Source organism: Lepidochelys kempii, chromosome 18, assembly GCF_965140285.1.
Source record: "Lepidochelys kempii isolate rLepKem1 chromosome 18, rLepKem1.hap1, whole genome shotgun sequence".
In the NCBI taxonomy this organism is placed as follows: Eukaryota; Metazoa; Chordata; order Testudines; family Cheloniidae; genus Lepidochelys; species Lepidochelys kempii.
In genome coordinates this window covers 19,132,622-19,153,501 of record NC_136397.1, presented here as the reverse complement: position 1 = coordinate 19,153,501, position 20,880 = coordinate 19,132,622, and the positions used below count along the sequence as shown (strand labels likewise).

The 20,880-nt window shown below is 41.3% G+C and overlaps 2 protein-coding genes across 13 annotated transcripts in view; one reads left to right on the top strand and one right to left on the bottom strand.

Annotated features, from left to right (window-relative positions):
* Window positions 1-1,700: 1,700 nt before the first annotated feature.
* On the top strand, window positions 1,701-10,661 carry FAAP20 (FA core complex associated protein 20). 2 transcript variants are annotated; one of them, XM_073316910.2, is made up of 4 exons: window positions 1,701-1,890; window positions 5,043-5,190; window positions 6,049-6,698; window positions 10,013-10,661. In XM_073316910.2, exons 1-4 carry the CDS (start codon window positions 1,787-1,789, stop codon window positions 10,083-10,085), a joined length of 975 nt encoding a protein of 324 aa, XP_073173011.1. In that variant the 5' UTR covers window positions 1,701-1,786; the 3' UTR covers window positions 10,086-10,661. The 2 variants fall into 2 exon arrangements, with proteins under 2 accessions (XP_073173011.1, XP_073173012.1); XM_073316911.2 differs by lacking the exon at window positions 1,701-1,890 and adding an exon at window positions 2,428-2,633.
* Window positions 10,593-20,880, bottom strand: part of PRKCZ (protein kinase C zeta) — a 158,768-nt gene continuing 148,480 nt past the window's right edge. For 3 of the 11 annotated variants that reach the window (XM_073316905.2, XM_073316900.2, XM_073316899.2), the window contains 2 exons: window positions 18,762-18,877; window positions 10,596-14,418 (listed from right to left, as the gene is read on the bottom strand). In XM_073316905.2, coding sequence (XP_073173006.1) covers window positions 14,331-14,418; window positions 18,762-18,877 — 204 coding nt within the window. In that variant the 3' untranslated portion in view covers window positions 10,596-14,330. Of the gene's footprint in view, window positions 14,419-18,755; window positions 18,878-20,880 lie in introns of those variants that run through there. The other 8 variants (XR_012155570.1, XM_073316904.1, XM_073316907.1 and 5 more) reach the window with 4 other exon arrangements.

Below are 20,880 nucleotides of genomic sequence, written 5' to 3'. Positions count from 1 at the left end.
AAAAAACCAACAACACTGCAGTTAGCACTAATTGACACCTACTTGGCAACCTCAGCACAGACACTAAGGAGTAAATAGAAAAGGAGTACTTATGGCATAGAATCATAGAATATCAGGGTTGGAAGGGACCCCAGAAGGTCATCTAGTCCAACCCCCTGCTCAAAGCAGGACCAATTCCCAGTTAAATCACAACACCACTAAGCATCTTAGAGACTAACCAATTTAAATAATGTAAATGGGTCACAGAAACAAATATCCCCTCAGCCCTATAGGTCAGTGCGGAAGTAAAGTGTGGAGATGAAATGAGAGAGTGGGCACCAATGCTGTTCATAGTGCAGGAAGAAACAGGTTTCCAGTCCCCAGGGCAGTCAGGCACCATTGACAAATAGTAAATTCACCCTATAAACATACCTGATTCCCTTCTGCAGTTCACAGGCACCTAGTGTCAGGTGGGTATGGGGATGGTGGACTTTTATTTTCTAGTACAATTCTTCTTGTGGTGACTGGGAGGCATTTGGTCACCCCCCCCCCCGTCTCTCTGTATGATCCTCTTCTGTTATGGCATTTCTAATAGCATATCTATTTTTGAAAGGGCTGCAGCCTAGCCAGTGTATTTGTACATGTCAATCTGCCAGCTATGCCCTGGCTCTAGGAACCACTTCATTTTACGTCATACACACAGGTTCTTCCCAGAAAAGACAAATGGCCTCGCTTCACTGCTGTTCTTTCTTAAAAGAGGAGCTAGGCCAGAGATGCACTCATGATACCTTTGTTATTTGAATGAGCAACTGAGTTGCTGGCTGCCAAGGTAAACAGATCCCCGGCATGGGCACAAAATCAATAAACTAAGGATGAATGCAGCTGAGGTTCTAGTCCTCTTGGCCATTTGCAGAAAACTCTGGTTACATGTTCCATCCTCCTGTAGTCTGGATGCCCCAGTGTCATGAAGCAATGTGTTAGACTAACTCAGTGTCGGAGTCTGACCAAATAGAGCCTAACAAAACCCCCAAGGGGCCACCTACCTGGCAAATATTGCCTTTTCACAAATCAGTTGCACAGCAGTGCACCCAGGATTACATTCAGGCATGTTAAAAAGTATCAGACACATGCTGTTTAAGCAATGAAATTATGAAACTTCTGTAGTCCACTGCAGAGGAGCCAATTCTCAGAAGCAGAGCAGGCTCCCTTGGCCTGGCTGACCCTGGGGAGAGAACCGACAAACTGCACCTCATCCATAGCCTGATACTCGCCCAACTGGGCCTCTTCCCTGTGCCCCTTACCAGAGGGGTTGGGGGAAATCTGTGAGACAATAAGATGGGCAACAAGGAGGGGTACTGGTGGGCTCAGAACAGCCACGTTACCTACAACTGTGTACTTGGCCTAAGCTCCCCATCCCAACCTCAGTGAGGGGCCTCTCTGGGCACCCACCACGGTCCCCTCCTAGCCACACCGCGTCTGGGCTACTGCAACCTCCCCCCCCGTCATGGAGCCCCAGCCCCACTGCACCCAGAGGAGCACAGAGCCTGCCCCCATTACAAAGCCAACGCCAGGCGGAACTGAGCTCTTCCCCCTTCACAGCGCCCCCGCCCCACAGCAGCCCCGAGCTCTGCCCCGCCCCCGCACACCGGGCACATCCGCGCTCTCCCGCCGGGCAGGCCCGAGCTCTCCCCGCCCGCCCCCGGGCCCCGTAGCGCTGCGGCCGCCCCGCCCCGCGCAGGCGGAGCCGGGCGGGCCCCCCAGGGGAGGCCGGGGCGGCGCGGCGCGGCGCAGGCCCCTCGGCCCGGCCATGTCCGAGGAGGGAGGCGGCAAACTGCGCCTCAAGCCCAGGAAGGCGCCACCGGGCCGCAGCCGGGAGCCCAGCCCGGGCCGGGAGCCCCCCGCGCGGCGCCAGTGAGTCCCGGCCGAGCAGGGACGGAGCCAAGGCCCCGGGCTGGAGGGGGCGGGCTCTGGTACTGCTCCCGGCGGGAAGGACGGTCTCGGTCCGCCCCACACCGGGCCGGCGGTGCGCTGGCAGCGGGCCCGGGCCCAGCCCCTGCCCTGCTGGGTGGGCAGCGGGGGGCCTGGGCCGGCCGGGGCCGGGGCCGCACGCGGGGAACCCCTTCCCCCTCCCGCCGGATTCGGGCCCGGGGCTTCTCCGTTCGCGGCTCAGCTCGGGACTGGGGCCCGGCTGCTGGGCCGGGAGCGGCGGGCGCGTTTTCGACTCGCCGCCGGTGCCGGGGAGCGGCTGAACCCCGCGAGCCCTTTGCAGCCTCCCCGTCGGGGCGTCGCCAGCCCCTGTTCTGGCGGTTCCTCTCTCGCGGCCGGTTCGAGGGGTTGGGTGAAACGGCCCTCCCGCCCTCACAGACCCGGCTTCTTCCCCCAGGCGAGGGCTTGTGAAAGCTGCGTCTCTGCCCCGCGGGACGGGTGCCCTGGAAGGTGCTTCAGAAAGGAGGAGGAAGTTGGGGCCTAATATGATGTTGTTTTTGGAGGCTGGCTTCATACACCACCGTGTTTTTTCGTGGTGCTTCTTTATTTCCTGTGCAATCAACCTTTTTAAACAGCTTCCTAGCAGAAATATTTAAATACTGTCCTCTGAAAGGATACCAGTAGTTTCAAATACCATTTCTAAATCGAGAGCAGTAGTTTCAAATGAGGTAGTATTTTTTTATTTGACCAACTTGTGTTAGTGAAAGAGACAAGCTTGCCAGCTACACAGCCCTTCCTCAGTTTCATCTATCAGTGTGGAGAGGGCCTCCCACAATGTTATGGAAACTGATGCAACTGTTGGTATTTTCCATGCAATCGTGTGTCACTTCCCCAACTCACACTTTTTACCAGTTGTATTGTTTGTGGTGAAATCCCATATTGATTGATAGATGATCTGTTATTTAGAACTGAATTTCTTCTCCCTATAGGTCATTAAGTCCTACCTCAGAGAACTTGTGTGAACTTGCAACTTACAAGTTCACCCATGGTAGAGGTTTTTGGTGGATACTGAAATGATTCAAGTTCGGTTCCTGAAAAGTGTTTTAGTTACATGCAGTTTTTCTAGCTTGTAGCGTGGGCTGGGCCAGCAAATATTATAGGAGATGAGATTCCTACTCCTGGTTGTTAATAGTGAGAGGGGCAGACCTTTAAACACATTTTCATGCAGTCCAATATACAAGCCCTTTGTTAAGAAAACCAAATATTTTTCCAGACACAGCAGAAAATGCTCACCTATTGAGCATTACATTTACAGTAAATGCTAAAGAATTAAAGATATTCTCATCATATGTGGCCTTTATCAGATTGTCATGAGGATAGCCTGGATGTAGGGTTGTAGGTGTGTTGGTCCCAGGATATTAGAGACACAAAGTAAATGAGGTACTATTTTTTTTTTTTTTTGGACCAACTTTTGTTGGAGAGAGAGAGAAGCTTTCAAGCTTACATGGAGCTTTTCTTCAGGTCTGGGAAACTAACTCAGTATTTCTTGGTTAACATAAGTAGTTAACACACATTTCAAGGGATCATTCAAATTGAAGTGACCTGTTAACAGCCTCCAAGCGTGGGGAGGAAAGTAGCTGTGTGTGTGTGTGTGAGAGTGGGTTACAGATTGTTGTAATAAACCATAAATCCAGTCTCTCTTCAGTTTCCAAAAAACAGACCTGTTAAATGCAAGAGTTCAGAGTGACTGTCATGGTAATGCTCCATTGCTGGGGGTTTTAGAAAGAGCTTGCTCTAGTGATATGGAGGTCATCTTGATAACTGAGTATGTAAGCATGCAGTACAGTAAAATCCCTTTTTCCTCCATCCCCATGCAGTTGGCACTCTCCCAGTTATAGGAGGCAAAATCTGCATTTGCAGACTTGCCTCCTATGACAAGACATGCCTCCTATGTAACACGTGTGTTTTAAGATGGTTTGCCAGATGCTTTATGGAAGACATTTGTAAATTAGAAGTTGAAAAAGTGGTAGTGTAAAGGATGGAGTTTTTGTTTGTTTTCTTTAAGAACCAAACCAGTTGTCTTCTTGCTTCAGTGGTAGCCAGGTTAGTTTGTATCAGCAAAAACAACGAGGAGTACTTATGGCACCTTAGAGATTAACATTTATTTAGGCGTAAGCTTTGGGGGACTAGAACCCACTTCATCAGATGTATGAAGTAAAAGATACAGGAGCAGGTATATATACATGAAAGGATGTGGGTTGTTTCACCAAGACTGACCTAACACTTGGTAAAGCAACCCACATCCTTTCATGTATTTATACCTGCTCCTGTATCTTTTACTTCATACATCTGATGAAGTGGGTTCTAGCCCCCAAAAGCTTATGCCCAAATAAATTGGTTGGTCTCTAAGGTGCCACAAGGACTCCTCATTTTTTAGTTGTCTTCTTGGTTTCCTATCTCCCACCACCATAAAAATGAGATTTAGTAAAGCAATTTGAGACATTTTAGGAAGTATGAACTGTGTGTAATCTTGAACACCTCTCTTGGGAGTCTATTTGCTGTAAAAAATCCAACTCAGCTGGAGGGAAGGGGGGTTTGGTACAGTATGCTTGCAGGGCCATCGTTACCCATGTGCAAAGTACGCAGCTGTATGGGGCACCAAATTTCCTGGTGCCTTGTGCAGCTGTGTGCTGCTCCAGCCCTTCCCCTGCCCCACCCTGCCTCTTCCCTAACCCCACCCCCCTGAGCTCTGCAGCAGGGCCAGGGCTGCACTCAGTACAGCAACCCAGCCCCAGCCATGCCACCAGTGAGTGCTGGGGGATGGTTTCCCCCTACCCCCAAGCCAGCCCCGCTCCCCCCTGCAGAGGCCTACTTAGAGCCCCAGAATAGCTAGGGACAGCCCTGTTTGCTTGGTTTAATTTTGGGGTCTCATCTCATTATTGTTGAGAGGTAGTCTCAAAACTATACTGTAACATAGGGTTACAATGGAAAAGATTAACAACTATTGCTCAGGGGTGCATTGTCCAATACTTGGTTACAGCAGATAATTTATGCACCAGAGGTTTTTAATAGTATTGTAGAGTGCATTTTTTTCTACACTTATTTTTTGCACGTATTTATTTTATTTTTTTTTACAGAACATTGGCCAACAGAGACTCCTGGTTTGAACGACAAGGATTAAGTGAGTCTGAAAATATGTGGATGCTGATACTGAAGACTGTCAATTCAGATCTAAAACGCACAAGCTGGGAAACAGTGCCCAGTTTACCAGAATTTTTTGGACAGGTAATGTGTGAATTTTAGTAGGTGAAACTATTACTTTTTTTTTTTTAACCCATTGTTTACATTCCTAGTAGGAACATCTTCAGCTGGTTAATCCTTTAACAGGAAACTAGGGCACTGCAGCCCCCAACCCACGCCCAGGGTCCTGGCTGCCCCTCTACCTGCCCCATGCCCAGGGCGCTGTGGGACCTCTGGCTGCGTGTGGGGCTGGCAGCAGAGTTTAATTGTTAACTGGAACTATAAGCATCAAGCTTATTGGTTAACCAGTTAAACTTTTACGTCCCTAGTTTCTACATTGTCTGTTAGAAGTTCTCTCTCAGGACAAATAGAGCGTTGTTCTTCACAAACTTTGGCAGAATCTGAATTAGATGTCAACTGTTACCACAGACAATCTAAAAGTTGAGGCATGATAAATTCCACTTTAAAACCCACCATGTATCTATATCTTTTGCCTAATTAGACCTTTCACAGAAAGCCCTTTGTTTAAAATTCTGGATTACTAACCAGTTCCAAAGAAAAGCTTACTCATGTTCAGTCATCTTAACATTTAAGTGAGCTGTAGCTCACGAAAACTTGTGCTCAAATAAACTAGTTGGTCTCTAAGGTGCCACAAGTACTCCTTTTCTTTTTGCAAATACAGACTAACACGGCTGCTATTCTGAAACCTGATAGTAAGTAGGGATTCCCTTCCCATTTATAAATGGAAGTAGACACTTCTCAGAGATTAGCCATGGAAGAGACCTGACCATTCCCCTAGTGCAGTATTGGCTTCTATAATATACTTGTAAGTGCTGTGTCTAGACTTTTTGATGGAAGAAATTGCAATTGTTTTGAAGGAGAGAAATTTTTGCTGTTTTATAGAATTTTGAAAATGAGAAGAACCCACCAAAACCAGAAGTCTTTAAGGTTGGAATGAAAGATTTTCCATGGATACCTCTCCCATCTTTCTACAAAGAAAAAGCTCTTAATAGAAGGGATCCAAGCTGCTTTCACATATCAAAAAGTCTCACTGAGCATCTAATGGAAAGGGAGGACCAGGCAGACCAAAACCAGCTAAATATTGCTCCTGTAGTTGAGAAAATATCCCTTGCAGTCAATGACGATCCAGATGAGAACCTAAGAATGAAACACAGCAAAAAAAGTTCAAAACTGAAAGAAAAAGAAAGGACTGAAAGGTATGAATGTAATCTACGTACAGATTCAACACTGCATTTTGTACCAGCATCTTCCCAAAGTCTTGCAAAAGATTTTTGCCTTCAACAGCTCTGTAAAGGGACTGTGCTGAGTGAAGAGAAAAACAGAAAAGAAAATGAAAGCAAAGGACAACAGTCACTTTCACAAATGCACCAACATAATGTTTTATTAGGTGAGACCAGATCTACATCTGCAGAAATAAAGTCTCCTGTTGACATCTGCAAAATGGAAGGTCTTGAGGAAAAGGCTGAGGATCAGAGAGCAGAAACTTTAACTCTTGACAGTTGTCCGATGTGTCTAATCCAGTTTACTGGAACGTAAGTTTCATTTTACTACTCTGGAATATGTTTGTTTTTTTACAGTATACAAACACAAAACATGTCACTTTGGTTGGGACTTCCCTATAAACAAAGCTGTGCAAATTGGGACAAAGGTTCTACTGTTAAAGTGCTTGGACAATCTATTTTAAATCCAAAACAAAGGTGGAATAAGGTTCACATGTTTTCTATATTATACTGCTCTAAAAAGAAAGCTAAATTTGAGCCCTGCTTTGACTTTGTATATTCCAAATTGGCACATTGTTTTTTGGTGAAGTAGATGTATTTTTAGATCAGTATATTTCAATCATCCAAAATTGGTACCCTTGCTAGCTAAAGCCTAGTCTCCATACCCATTCAGATTTCTCTGATACCTATCAGTGTTCCCTCTGAGGTAGGTACACACTTGTGGCAGTGAGAGAAACTTGCACTGGTGCTTTCCATCATGTCCCTCTTCTGCTGATTGACGCAGGAGTTGAGTGCCCAGCACCTCTAAGGCCAAGTCTGCACTTAAAACTTCGGTCAATATAACTACAGCACTCTCAGGGTGTGAAAAATCTATGCAAACCTAGTCTCTGTTGTAGATGCAGTTAGGTTAATGGAAGAATGCTTCCATTTACCTTTCCACTGTTGCTCAGGGAAGTGGTGTTGCTACGGTGATAGAAAAACATTTTCCACTCCTACAGGCTGCATCTACACAAGGAGTTATGCCAGCCTTCCTACACCACTCTATGGTGCAGAATAGCTCTAGGTGACAACCTTGTTTTAACAGATCTTTCACAGCTAATACACACTCACTCAGTTTGAGTAAAGGATCATGCAGTGATAATAGTCAGTCTATACTGGGAAATTTACCAGTATAATTATACCACTGACTCCTTAGATGGACACTCATTTAAAATAAGAGGCCTTTTTTCAGTTTCCATGGTTGTGCATAAGAACGTTAACGCATAGGGGAAGTTATACTGGTATAAACATATTGGTATAGTAATGCTAATAAATATCCCTGAGTGGACAAAACCACAGAAGAATCATTATGCTTTCAGGATGAGAAACCTGCCAGTTATCTGAATGCTGGCTGTTGGTAGAAGTGGAAGAAATTTTTCTTCTCAGATCAATTGAAGCTGCTGTTTTGGCGAGTGGGTTGGGGCTTAAATTTGTGGAAATCCTCCTTTTGGCATATTTTTATAGAAAATGCAAAATGTCAAAGTTACTGGTATGTTTAGAAATAATTTTGCTGATCTCAGTTAAAAAATATAATTGTGGCTCCTGGACATTTACTTTTTGCCTTTTGCTCTTAAGGCTCAATATGCTGGCTGCTATTTAGCGGCACAGAGTAACGCTAACACATGGAGTTGGGATAGGGAATTACAGTAATCTCATCCTGATGCATTCTGAGTTCCACTCAGCTCTCCATGATGGTTAAATGATTGAGTATGGAAATCCCTGTATATCAAAGATAAGAAAAATCTCTCTTAATACTTGATCCTGCACTCTTATTGCAGCCCGTGAGGAGGTTTTACCCTGAATAAAAACTCCCAGGGGTAACCTTTGTGACCCAAACAAAAATAGTGTAGGACATAATTAGCAGTCAGTTTGGCCTGAGCACTGAGCTACAGCATAGTATATGTTACATACTTTGAGACTGTGCCTGTCTGTTACAGATTGTGGGCCTCATGTTTTAATTTTATTTTTCTGGTAGGCTGACTAGTTTTTAATCTGTAAAAGAGGAGTCTCCACTTCTAAGGTCACTGATCTAAATTGAGTGAGTTAATGACAAATTGTCAGCTATTTGGTGGGTCATATTTGTGAGCAGGTGGGGTTCAAATCACAAAAAACAGGCCCAAAGACTGAATATGCATAGATGACAAACTACCCTTTCATGAAAAAGAGTACTTGTGGCACCTTAGAGACTAACCAATTTATTTGAGCATGAGCTTTCGTGAGCTACAGCTCACTTCATCAGATGGATACATCTGATGAAGTGAGCTGTAGCTCACGAAAGCTCATGCTCAAATAAATTGGTTAGTCTCTAAGGTGCCACAAGTACTCCTTTTCTTTTTGCGAATACAGACTAACACGGCTGTTACTCTGAAACCTACCCTTTCATGTTTAGAAGTGGCCTTTCCAGGTCAGAGCTCGGGGGTTGGGGGGGGTGGGGGAGAGAGACGGAAGAGGGGAAGCTGCCACTGTCTTTGCTGTTCCCATGTTTGGTGGTTAAACATGATTTCAGTCTCCCTTATTGTTGAGGTGGCTTTTCACAGGAACTAAATTCATAATAAAAATATTTTCCTAAACCAGACACCTGCTATAAGAAATGAACTAAATGGCGTATTCATACCATACCACTTACCAGCATTCATGCGGTCTCCTCGCCAGCTGCTGAAAAGTAACGTTAGTAATATGCTTGTAGGTGTTCTGCAAAGCATCTTATGGCCTTAGGCCATACAGCATAATAATCCTGCAGCTTCGTTCTCCCTCCTGGAGACTGTACAAGGGGACAAACGAAAGGATCGCTTCAATGCAACTAATAAAAATGTCTGTTTTGCCAGTGATGTGACAGAAGACTACTCTTCTGTGGCATCACACCTACCTTTCCACTAGTGATTTGGATTGTATTGCTTTGGAGAAGATTTTTTTTTTTAACCAAGGGCTATGAAGGGTGCTGTACAGAGAATTCATTTTACCTTTTTCTCTCCAAGTGGAAGAATGAGCATACCCAAAAGCCTTTTTGAAAGGCTTCAGAATATTCCCCACACTACTCATTGTTATTGATCTAGGTCAGGGGTTCTCAAACTTCATGGCACCGTGAACTCTTCTGACAACAAAAATTACCACAACCCCAGGAGGGGGGACCGAAGCCTGGGCCTGCCCAAGCCCCGCCACTCCAGGCAGGGGGGCCAAAGCCTGAGCCCCACCGCCTTGGGCAGGGGAGACCAAATCTGAAGCTTAAGGGCTTCAGCCCCAGGCAAGGAGTCTGTAACCTGAGCCCTGCCATCCAGGGCTGAAGCCCGTGGGCTTCGAAGCCCTGGGCAGTGGGGCTTGGTTATCTGCTTTGGCCTCAGGCCCCAGCAAGTCTAAGCCAGCCCTGGTGACCTCATTAAAACAGGGTCGTGACCCACAGTTTGAGAACTGCTGATATAGTTAACTGGAAATTCTGCAAGTCTCCATGCAGTTCCCATATTAAATGGGCTTGTAAATTTAAGTTACTATTTTGGAAACAGGTTCAGAGTGTGGGGGAGTGCGAGTAAATGAAGGAAACAGATTTGATTAGTAGTTCTGATAAAATGAAAGAATTCTCTCTTAATTTGCAGATTGTCACAGTTGGATATTGATAGCCATCTTGCTAAATGTTTGTCTGAAAGTGCAGATGATGTGATCTGGTAAAACAACAAGAATGAAGATCCAAGAAGTCAGATGCTAAAATATGAATCTCTCTACAAGAAAAAAGGAAAGTATATCAAGCAAACGTGTCCTGATGTGTATTAAACTTGTGTAATTAAAAAACAAAGGAAGTTCAGAAATATCATCAGCCTACTCAGTTCCTCTGAACCTCTCTGTGTTTACACTGTATCCCCGATTCTGCAAAGAGAACTGTGCTGGCATACTTCGGATGCTGTGGAGCCCCACCGAATGCATATCAAGAAAGTACTATTGTGACTCCTTGAAGTACAGTATCTGTTCTCTTTTACCATATATTTAAATTGTTATGCTTTTGAAAGGTATAGCAAGAAGAGGTTGATGCAAGAAATTTTCTTGTAGACTTAATTTGCCTAATCCAAATGTCATTGAATCCAGTGACTTCAATAGGCTTTGTACAGGTTCTAAATGGTTAACTCTTTGGAAAATAAATTGCCTGATACTTTAAAAAAGTGCTATAGTACCAAATGTCTCTTTGGGCTTTTAAATTTCAGTTCATGCTTTATTTGAAAACAGTTTAAATAAAAATCTAGTTGGAATTTTGCACTGTTCTGTATTGTCTGTGTGTGTGTGTGTGTATATATATATATAATGGTATATCCCAGACTAGGGAAGGAAAACTGCACCCTTCATACAAATGACATTCCTGGATTCATATCACTGCTCCCTGATTCTCCCCCATAAGTCAAGGTCTGCTTCATTATAACCTTTCATTTAAAATAACTAAGATAGCAAGCCTCATAAATTATGCCCGATAAATGCATAGCTAGATGTTCTCATAGCAGCCAAATGCAGAACAGTTTAATGTAATTATGCTAGTAGAACAAGGCTCAAATATCCACGTTGCTGCCCCCAGACATGTGAAAATGTAAAGCAGCACAGCTTCTTTGTTCAGTAAATCACACTGATATTTTTTTATGCTCTTTCATTTTCAAGATCAGATTTTGTGCTTTAAAATTATACACAACATCAATTTCCAGCTGGTTACCAAGACAGTTGCAGTTAAATATGTTGTAAATTTTTAAATTTCATTACTGATTGCAGATCATTACATTCGGTAATCGCTTATAAACAATTTGTGGGGAAGGAGGGAAGATACTGATATACAATAGGTGCTTCATTTCCTCAAGGGACAGACACCTGTTTTCACCAAACAGGGTAATTCATTCATGCATTACATGATATTTGGATTCACAATCCCTGAGTGTGAACTCATTTCTACACATATGAAGATTATGAATAAAAAAAGACTGGTCTGCATTTTCTTTTCATTATTTTGGCCTTGGCTACACATGTTGTGCTGTGAAAGAATGCACCTTAAATTAACACTGACGTAAAAGTTCAATATTTGAACAAAAATGTTTTGCCACAGAGAAACTGTTGGACCAGTCTCAATGACTTAGGCATTGGTTATGGTCCAAAAATACAGAATAAAAATAATACAGTATCAAAATATAAACCTTGTTGAATATTTTAATTTACAATAACCATCAGGCTCTCAGTTAAAAAAAAAATCTAACTATTTTGGTCATTTCTCAACATGGTGATAAATAATAAATCTGTTGGCTTTTTCATTAAAGTCTTTAATAGCTGTGCAAGAATATAAATGATCTTAGCTGTTATGGATTAGAATACCATCTTCTGCACAATTAAAACTGGCCAGCAAAGATCTCAACTAATTAATTATACAAAACTACAAGAACATATTTACTGTTTTACAATCATTAAATTAACTAGAGTTTTCATTTACTATTTCAAATAAGACAACTATATATCATAACCAGATCCATTTGTAATATATTAGGATTTTTTTTTCAAACCACACATTTAATTACATCCTTCATTTTCTTTAATTTATAAAACAAGTACTTTATATAAAAAATTTCCCCCTTCATCATGAACAGAAGAACATTGTTCATACACTTGCACGTGAGCAACCAAACTTATAACCAGCAAACTATTTGGCAACACAGAAACATTGTAAATGCCTTGAATTGTAAATAAATCAAGGATTTTTTTTTTTTAATGTTTGTTGAGCAAATGTGTCTGTCTGTCCCTTTCTCTTCCCCTCCCCCCCACTCCCCCCAAATAAAATGTTCCAATGTCTCAGAAATTTGAGGTAAAAAACCTTCATGTTTCCACTTCTAAGCCCCTTGCCCAGATCCATCTAAGGGCAGCTTTGTCATATCTCCATGCAAGAACTGCCAGAGTCCCTGTTTTAAGTAATGATCAGTTGTAAAAGGAAGGGCATTGATTAAATACTGAAACAGAAAATGTTCAGGGTACACTAAATTGCCAAGGAGGGAAAAAAAGGGGGAATTAAAACAAAACAGTTCATATCACATTTAAAAAGTAAACTCCTCCTTTACTAGATACCAAATTATCTAAACTCCAGGCATTTGAGGCAAGTACTTTTTTCTGATTAAATAATTTAGTGCTGGTTAGAACACATCTTGCTTAATATAAAAAGCTACAATCCAACACAAAGAAATCCAAAACTCAAATCTGGATGGGATTAATAAAACTGAATTACCACAGGTTTGCATAATTGTGGCCAATAAAGGGATACAAAATGTAGTTTGTTAACCAATGGTTAATTGAAAAATTTAAACACAATGTTTTGGCAGTCTCATCCTAGCACCTCATGACTTGGATGTGAATCCGAAAGATGTCATGTTCAGCACCTAATGCAATGCTGTACCCTGAGAAACCTATATGTTAATGTAAAGAAAGTGAAAAAATGTTGCAATTTATCCTGCATTTTACACCAAATTAGATGAGATGTCATGGCACAGGGTTTCTTGGTTTTTTCTAAATTCCCACATCAATTTTCCCCCAAAACCACAAGCCACACAATGTAGTTAAAAACCTAGCACAAAGTACTGCCTCTGTTGTTGTCATCTGCAATGAGACAGGTAAATCTTTACAAGCATCTGAAAGGTTTTAGATTGCAGTGCACATTTAGTCATCAAATATAGTGACAGGAGTTTTTCCACAGCTGACAACGAATTCTTAACCTTTGTGATACAACATCCCCTTTTTCCCAGTTTTCAAGAGAAGGGACTGAACATCTATCACCTCACCCAAATTTATCGTGTATTCATTTTCCCCCTCCATTGAAAAAGTTACTGCTTTGAAGCAAGCCATTTTTATCAAAGCATCCCGTTCTCCTATGTAGAGCAATGAATTAGTAATATACACTGAGTATTTCTAAGCAGACAGTTAATTAGTAGGAGGTGTGCTTTATCAGGAAAATGTAGCATGTGTATGGATAATCTAGATTTGCTATTTAAACTTTAAGGCTACGATCCATTACACTTTTGTTGTTCTATTTCTGAATATTGTATTATTGATAAAAATATTTTTCAAAAATCTAATACACAAGACATCATTGTAGGCACTGCTTACATATTTTCAGAAATCCACTCTGTGCAAATTTAGGTTTTTTTTTTTAAACTAAAATTGAGGTTTAAACAATCCAGATTTTTGATTTGACACGGGATGTTCTAATTTGGAATTGGTATTGCTGAATCACTCTGCTCCTCTATAAAGATGTACCTCAGTATTAGGTTGCAGCTTTTATTTGTATTTTCCTTATTTAATGTTAACAAGCATAACTTACCAGGGTTAAGAATGTTGAAAATATGTAGTAAGTCTTCAATGCAGTTTATCCATTTAGGCACTTAAAACCTGTACCCAAATTTATGTTTTGATTGCTAATAAAACACAACTCCTTTTACATACCGTATCTGAGACATTTAGACAGGTACCTCTTGTGAAAAAGGCATAAAAATAAGCTTCAACACCACTAACGTTTTATTCTTCAGGATGTTACACTCTAATATTCTTCAATTAGTAGCTCACTGCATCAAGTGTTTCTGGAAAGTACGTAGCTTTCAAAGTTGTTGATGGAATCTCTCTTTTTCTAGAGGATGCAATGAACACTTTGATCCTTCATGAGACAGGCACAAATGCAAATTCCTTCATTAACGAAGCCAGTTGTGTCAGTGCTCAAAACTTTTTAAATCCAGTATTTAGAGGAAGACACCCACCAAAATCATATTCTCATCTTTGATTTTCAGCAGCAATAATTTTTATCATTGGTCTCCTTCCAAACCCTTACAGTTCCCCAGCCTTGCATGCATATACTGTAGTTAAGGATAAATTTAAAGTTCATTCACATTATTTGTCCACAATGGAGAAGTCATTCCTTCATACTGTTTCCTCTGTTGACAGCAACAATGGATTAATGTATTCAAATCCTTCAAATTCCGACTGATCTATTCTTTTTATTACATCTCTGAAAAATGAGAAATATTTTTTTAGGTTACTACTTGGAACTCTCAATTGTGTTGCTAAACATTTTGTTCAAGAGATTTCTCTTCGTATAGCATATGTATAGAACTTGTATGTTATAATACTAAGTATTAGTGATATAGAACCAATAAGATTAGAATGAACAACTAACCAACCAGCTTTGAATACACAAATACTTTTAATAAATCTTTCATTCCAAAATCTCAAGCAGTATTGCTAGAGATCATGAGATGAGAACAACAGAGGGTTTGTTTCTGCCCCTCTATAGAGTAATATACTCATTTATGTGCATCACAGAGGAATAGTAATGAGAGGTTGGTAGTTTGGAAAACTGGGATGGAACAGCAATTTACACAGAGAAAGAAATGCACAAGGCATAGAGGCTGATATCACTGGCAGTGGTGATGGCCAGGGGAAAGTAACATAAGTTCTGAGATGTAGGAGAGGATGCTATGGAGTTGTTGAGACAGAAAGCTGAGGAAAACAAATTTAAACTGAACCTTGTGCACAAGGGAGAGCCAATGGAAGGTTTTAGAAACTGATGCACAGAGAAAACCAACTTGCCAAGGACAGTGTGTTAGGTCTTCAACTGTGATTTTATAGCCAGTCGGCAACAGAGTTATCTTAATTGTTACATGTAACATGGTTCACAAGTAACATGGTTCAGTTTTCATTTGCACAGCAGCTTTATTGCCATATGATTGTTTGACTCTGCATGTACCATGATGCCTAACTTGTTTTTATCTATGCCTTCTGAGAAAATCATAGCAACTGTCCCATAGTGCTTCAGCAGAAGCACTGTGCGACTGAAGGTCATACGCACAGAGCACCCATCAGCAAAGGCAAAGAACTCAAATCTCCTCCTGCACTGACAGCTAGAAGAACTGGCCGGGAGTACTTTCTTCACCAAACAAACCCCAGTGCATTTAATCTGTTACAAAAGACAACAGCCAGGTGCCAGCCTAGGCTGCTGTTAGCCGTCACAACTACTAACTTCTATCCGTGACCTGCGCAGACACAAACTATCATTTACAGTCATCCCCACCACTAACATACACACACACACACAGTTAAAAGTTGTTGTGTGGACAAGGCCTTCATAGAGTCAGGAACAGAACCCAGCAATCCTAATTTTATTTAAAACACGAACCATTACTGCCTTTCTCTCCATCTTTAATCTGCTAAAACCCATTTCAAAAAAAGGGTCTGGTTCCTGTAGCACGCTGCACAAATTTACACATGAGCAGCATTATCTTTATTGGGAATTTCCTGTGTAAATCCTCACAAACTGACAGAAGGGTGGATTGTGTCCTACAGCTTGTCAAATGTCAACCGGAATTCTTTTTCTCCAGAGCCTAACAGAATTTTTTGAAATTGCCATTTTCTTTAATTCTGTAAAACCCCTTCTCACTAAAAAATCTAGGACACACACAATTCATTTTTCATGTTTCTTTCCTCCCCCCATAAAAAATTTTTTTGCAAGCTGATTTGTAATCCTCTAATGCAGAGAGCCTGTATTTCCCATTAAAGTAACCTAATAACAAACTGTTGTCATGCCTTATGCATCCGGAGCCAAAGAATTAGTATAGGAGTAGACAGACTAGGAAGAAAAACAGATTGGAAAGGAAAAAGAGCTGAACTGTTGTTTAGAAGCAGTTTGCAAATTTCAGCACAAAGGTGTCTAGCTGTCAGTTTAGAGCAGTAGTTCTCAACCCGTGGGCCACGTGTGGCTCAATCAGCACGCAACTGTGGCCCAGCTGTGTGCTAAAGGGCCGCCAGCTTGGCAAGGTCTGGGGCCAAGGGTCCTGGCTCCCCTGCCCCCACGCATAGGGGTCTGGAAGGGCATTTGGGGGGCATGCGGCACTGTGGTTCTCAACCTGCAGCCCAGGTAACACATTATGGGCCGCACAGGCAGCCCACAATGATAAATAGCTTGAGAACCATTGGTTTAGAGTTTAAATTAATTTAAAGAAATACCAACTTTAAAAGTGTTTAGAAACAGGCATGTTTTTCGGTTCATGAAACAGAGCAGAAGCCTCAGTCCATTATTTATTATGATATCGTTTGAAATTAAGAGATGGATAAAAACAGAAAAATCAAAAATATTTTAATCCAACATCCATTTGTAATTTGCTGTATTGTTTGTGATCAAGCTGGTCCCGAACACAGTCTACACATTCCTCCTCTGAATGTAGTTATAGTAGTCTTTACCCCTCGAAAAACAAGCTAATCTTCCTATGGATGTCACTTGGAGACTGGATAATAGGTTGTTCCCTAGGTTACTAGTGAGCATTCTGCTACAGAGGAAGTGCAATGAGTCCTGATTGTCTCCTGCTTTCCATGCCGGCAACTCAGGTTAGGCTAGGAAGCAGCAAGAGAGGGAGGCAGCCCACTTAAGTTTAGGTTACTACTGAGTCCAGCGTGGCTCTAGGCTGAGAGGCCATTTGATGGTGAGTATGAAGTGTGATAGTCTTTGCTTGCTTGGGGTGAAGGCATCTTGCCTCGCTGTTTGTTTGACAAAAGAGTAAGGAGTACTTCAGCACTGAATAATAGGGATGGTCAGAGTTTATGGACTGTGGCCCTAACTCTGGAAGATACTTCATCACTGGCTTAACTTTATGCACATGAGTAGTCCCAACATCTTCAGTAGCTTTTGCTTAAGTACTTTCCTGAATTAGAACCTGTAAAAGTTCAGATGAAATTGCAAGTTAAGACTTCAAAACTGTGCACTTCTACCTAAACTAGACTTCCTTAAGGGAACAGGCCCAGTCAGGAAGATCACAGGCAGGAACCATTCAGAAGGAATCACTTCACAGCATAGTGAAGAAATTCACAGCACTTCCACTTTAATAAGGGAAAGGGAAAGAAACCCAGCTACCAAAAAGGTGCATGTGTAAGCAAGCTCATCTGAAATCAAACTTTGGGGATGGAAAGCCACAGCTTACTTGCCTGCTCTCTCGGAGTAGAACTGGCCTAGCAATTCCTAGTCTGAGTCTAATTTCATCAACTCCAAGGTAACAGCCTTGTTTAATTTCAAATAAACCCAAAGTCTCCATTGACATGGACACTTGGTTTATTTTCCATTTTAAAATTCTGGATTTGAATAATGAAAGTCTTGCTTCTTTTGACTCTCTCTCACCCCAATGGTATGAGAATGCCAAATGTATAAAAAAATGTCAGTGTATAAACAGTCCTGCTGAGTATGTAACATAGGTTCTATTGTGCCATTTCCTCAAGTAGCAGAGCCAGTAAATTGAGTCCTTAAAAAGGTAAAACTCTAACAAACATTTAACAGTAGTGCCATATGTAATAGTCTTGAAAGAGAAACTGTGCACCTGGAAAAAGGGATGAATCAATTCACTTTGCATTGCTTCCCAATTGGACAACACGCAGAAAAATACAAGGTGGTGACCTATGCTTATCAAAAACACACTGTAGTGGGCTGGCCAGCAAAATCAATCCAGCAACAAAACAAAACAAAAATAAAAGAGGCTGGGGAGGCCATCCAACCTTGTCACAAGCAACATGGTAGGGACATCCTCCCCTCCCGTATTATTCATTCAGCATGAGACATATGTCTGTCAAGTGCCTAACAAGATGACAAGATTCATGTGTTTCACTGAAATTTTCCTCCCATTGCATACTTAGCTTCCCCTTGTTTTTCTAAAAGGGGTTCAAGCTTCTGAGGCTGACCTTCAACGCCTACCATACCCTGAACCTGTTCATATGATCTTGGCTCTCATTCTGTAACTGCTTCCAAGTTTTCCTCCTAAGCACCACATCTGCATCTTGCCTTCATCTTTGCCTTATACGCGGAACAGTGTCCTTCTCCTCTTGCACCAAGCAACGGGCCTCTTGACCTTCAAATCCCTTCTCATTCCACGCTTTCTTTTCCAGCCAAGACTTTCAATAATGCCCTCTGCAAGAGTCCTCTATCATGTCAAACTCATACTGGTTCTTGATGCAGTGTCTCTAAATTGTTTGTCTCCATACAAAACTAAGTCTCGTGGGGCAGACATCATATGTTCTTAGCTGTTTGTACAGCACCAAGCACGTTGCTGACAGTCAACAACAGCAATACACATAGTTTTGATTATTCATTAGTCTGTTAGATGTATTCTGAAATATACAGTATGTATTATGTGGATGTCTAAATGTCACCATGAGAATGTTAACTTATACATTTCTTGAATTTACATTAGTATCTTTAACTTCAAAATGTTGGTTCCATTTTTAGATATTAACTCTCTCAGTAACGTTACAACAACTTCATATTCATTATACATTTCTGGATGCATATTTGTTTAATTATATTAAAAAACATACTCATCATCTGGGGTGAGCTGCACGGGTTCGCTGGTGAACTGTGTATCAAAGTTATCCAAACCATAATCGTCTGTGATCTGAGGCTGAAATGGAGGGATCGCTTGCTTCTTTTCCAGCTGAGAATAATAAGGTGGGGAAAGGGGGGGGGGAATCAAAGATTGAATATTTACTAAATCTTCTCAGAAAGCTTACACCTGCTCTATGTATATATACACTATGAAACACTACAGCCATACTTTACACGTCCAATATTGATGAAAGAGACAAACACTAAATATTATGCATTTAAAGGATTTTCACATTAAATGATGTTCATTCTGTTTATTCATCTTTTGTGGTTTCAAAAACAAATATTTGAGAAAAATCAGCAAAACATACTGAACTTTAAGTTTAAAAGGAGAGAGAAAGCAATTTCCAAATATTTCTCAGCATACCTCTTCTAAGAGCAAACATTGTCTCTAAATAAAGCCAGAGTGCAACACAAACTAATGTAACATTTAATTACATATTCTTGGTATCAAAACTGTTTATAAACTGGACATATGTCTCAAGAGGCCTTCAATCTATTTTAAGTTCAAGCCAAGACGCTTCCCCAAACACTCACTTTTTCCTCTTAAATGCTTCTGTAAAGTGCCTTTGTCATGTTTCAAATATGAGCATTTAGAAGATGTGAGCTGCATCTAGATCACACACACCAACAGTCAAGTCAATTTAACCAGATCTGTTTGTCTCCCAACCTAATTCCAGAGCAAAATCATAAGCTGTTTCTGCTAATGCTCGCATCAATAGCCAGCTGTGATGGAGGAGACGCTGCTACTGTAATAGTTCGCATTCACTGAAAGCAATTGCATCTAAGCACTAAAATGTCAAAAGCAGCCAACGTCTTTACTATGTAAAGAAATATCACTCTACGTTAATTAAGCAACCCACACGTATCTTCTGCACCAGCGTTCACTAAACCATAGACAAACAAGCAGTTTTACTTCACAAGGGTGGTTCACACTAATGTTCACTTTTGGTCATTGTGGGATCAAGGCCCCATCACACAAGTTTCACTTTGGCTTTCAAGTACAAACTAAAAAGTTCAAAATGAAATTCTGCTGAAATTGCCAAGGTTCACCTATGTTTCAAGCAGATAACATTAGAATCTGGGCCCACGCTTATGACCTGTAGCAACCTTTTAACTAACACTGCCAGAGTTTTGAGTCTTATGAAATCCAGGGCCAAGCAAACTTTTGCATGGTTTTGAGTAGCATTCTGCATGACTTAAGTGCTCATCTTGTCTAAACACTCTGCATAGGTGCACAAGGATAGAAACAGAAAGGTATATTTTTTTTCCAGGACATATTAAAAATAGTTAAAAAGTTAAAAAAAACTGATATCTCCTCTGATGTTTCCAAGCCTACGTTTTTCTTTTATTATTTAGGGGTGAAATTTATTATTGTGTAAATCAAGATAACATTTACAACAGTCAGAAGCTATGTTAGCTGACAATGCTTAGTTCTGTCAAGCCTGTCTCTCTCAATCAAAGATTAATTACCTCACCCACCTTCTCTCTCCAATTCTGCCAAGACATTTCGGTCCTTACTTGTAAATAATGCCTTTCTAAGTGATTAAGACCCTCTTCTGACTTGGAACTACTAGTTGTGTTAAAACCACAAAATTATGACAGAGAGTTTAAGACACATCTTTGCTAGGCCCCAGAGTTACCAGATTCTCTAGTTTATCACATACTCAGGTGAGAAAGGAGCTACCGACAGGTATAATGAGGCAATCCATTTAAATCCCTACCGGTGACAGTTCAAAAAGATTTATAACAGGGCCAGATTTTCAGTTTGGGAGCAATCAATGGGAAACCACAGGGATGAGTTCAAAGCTCTGGAAGCTAATGAAAGGATTCAACTGATCCAAGCACTCATTGGTTGCTGGAGTAATATATTTAGTCAACCAATGCCCACTTATTTTGGGCTCTGTTCTTGCCAGTTAAGTCACATTTTAACATTGGTCACAAGTAGTATTATTGTAATTGCCTTTATGCCTCCACCATGTTACAGAGCTCCATGGTTAACAAGATCATGAAGTATATTATGCTATAGTAAAGTGACAGAACTCTGTTAGG

What these genes read in the sequence shown, in the direction of transcription:
- FAAP20 (XM_073316910.2), top strand. Translation starts at nt 1,787, where the DNA reads ATGTCCGAGGAGGGAGGCGGCAAACTGCGCCTCAAGCCCAGGAAGGCG. An exon ending in GAGCCCCCCGCGCGGCGCCA is followed by an intron (nt 1,891 to 5,042) that starts GTGAGTCCCGGC and finishes TTTTTTTTACAG; the next exon opens with AACATTGGCCAACAGAGACT. An exon ending in CTAATCCAGTTTACTGGAAC is followed by an intron (nt 6,699 to 10,012) that starts GTAAGTTTCATT and finishes CTTAATTTGCAG; the next exon opens with ATTGTCACAGTTGGATATTG.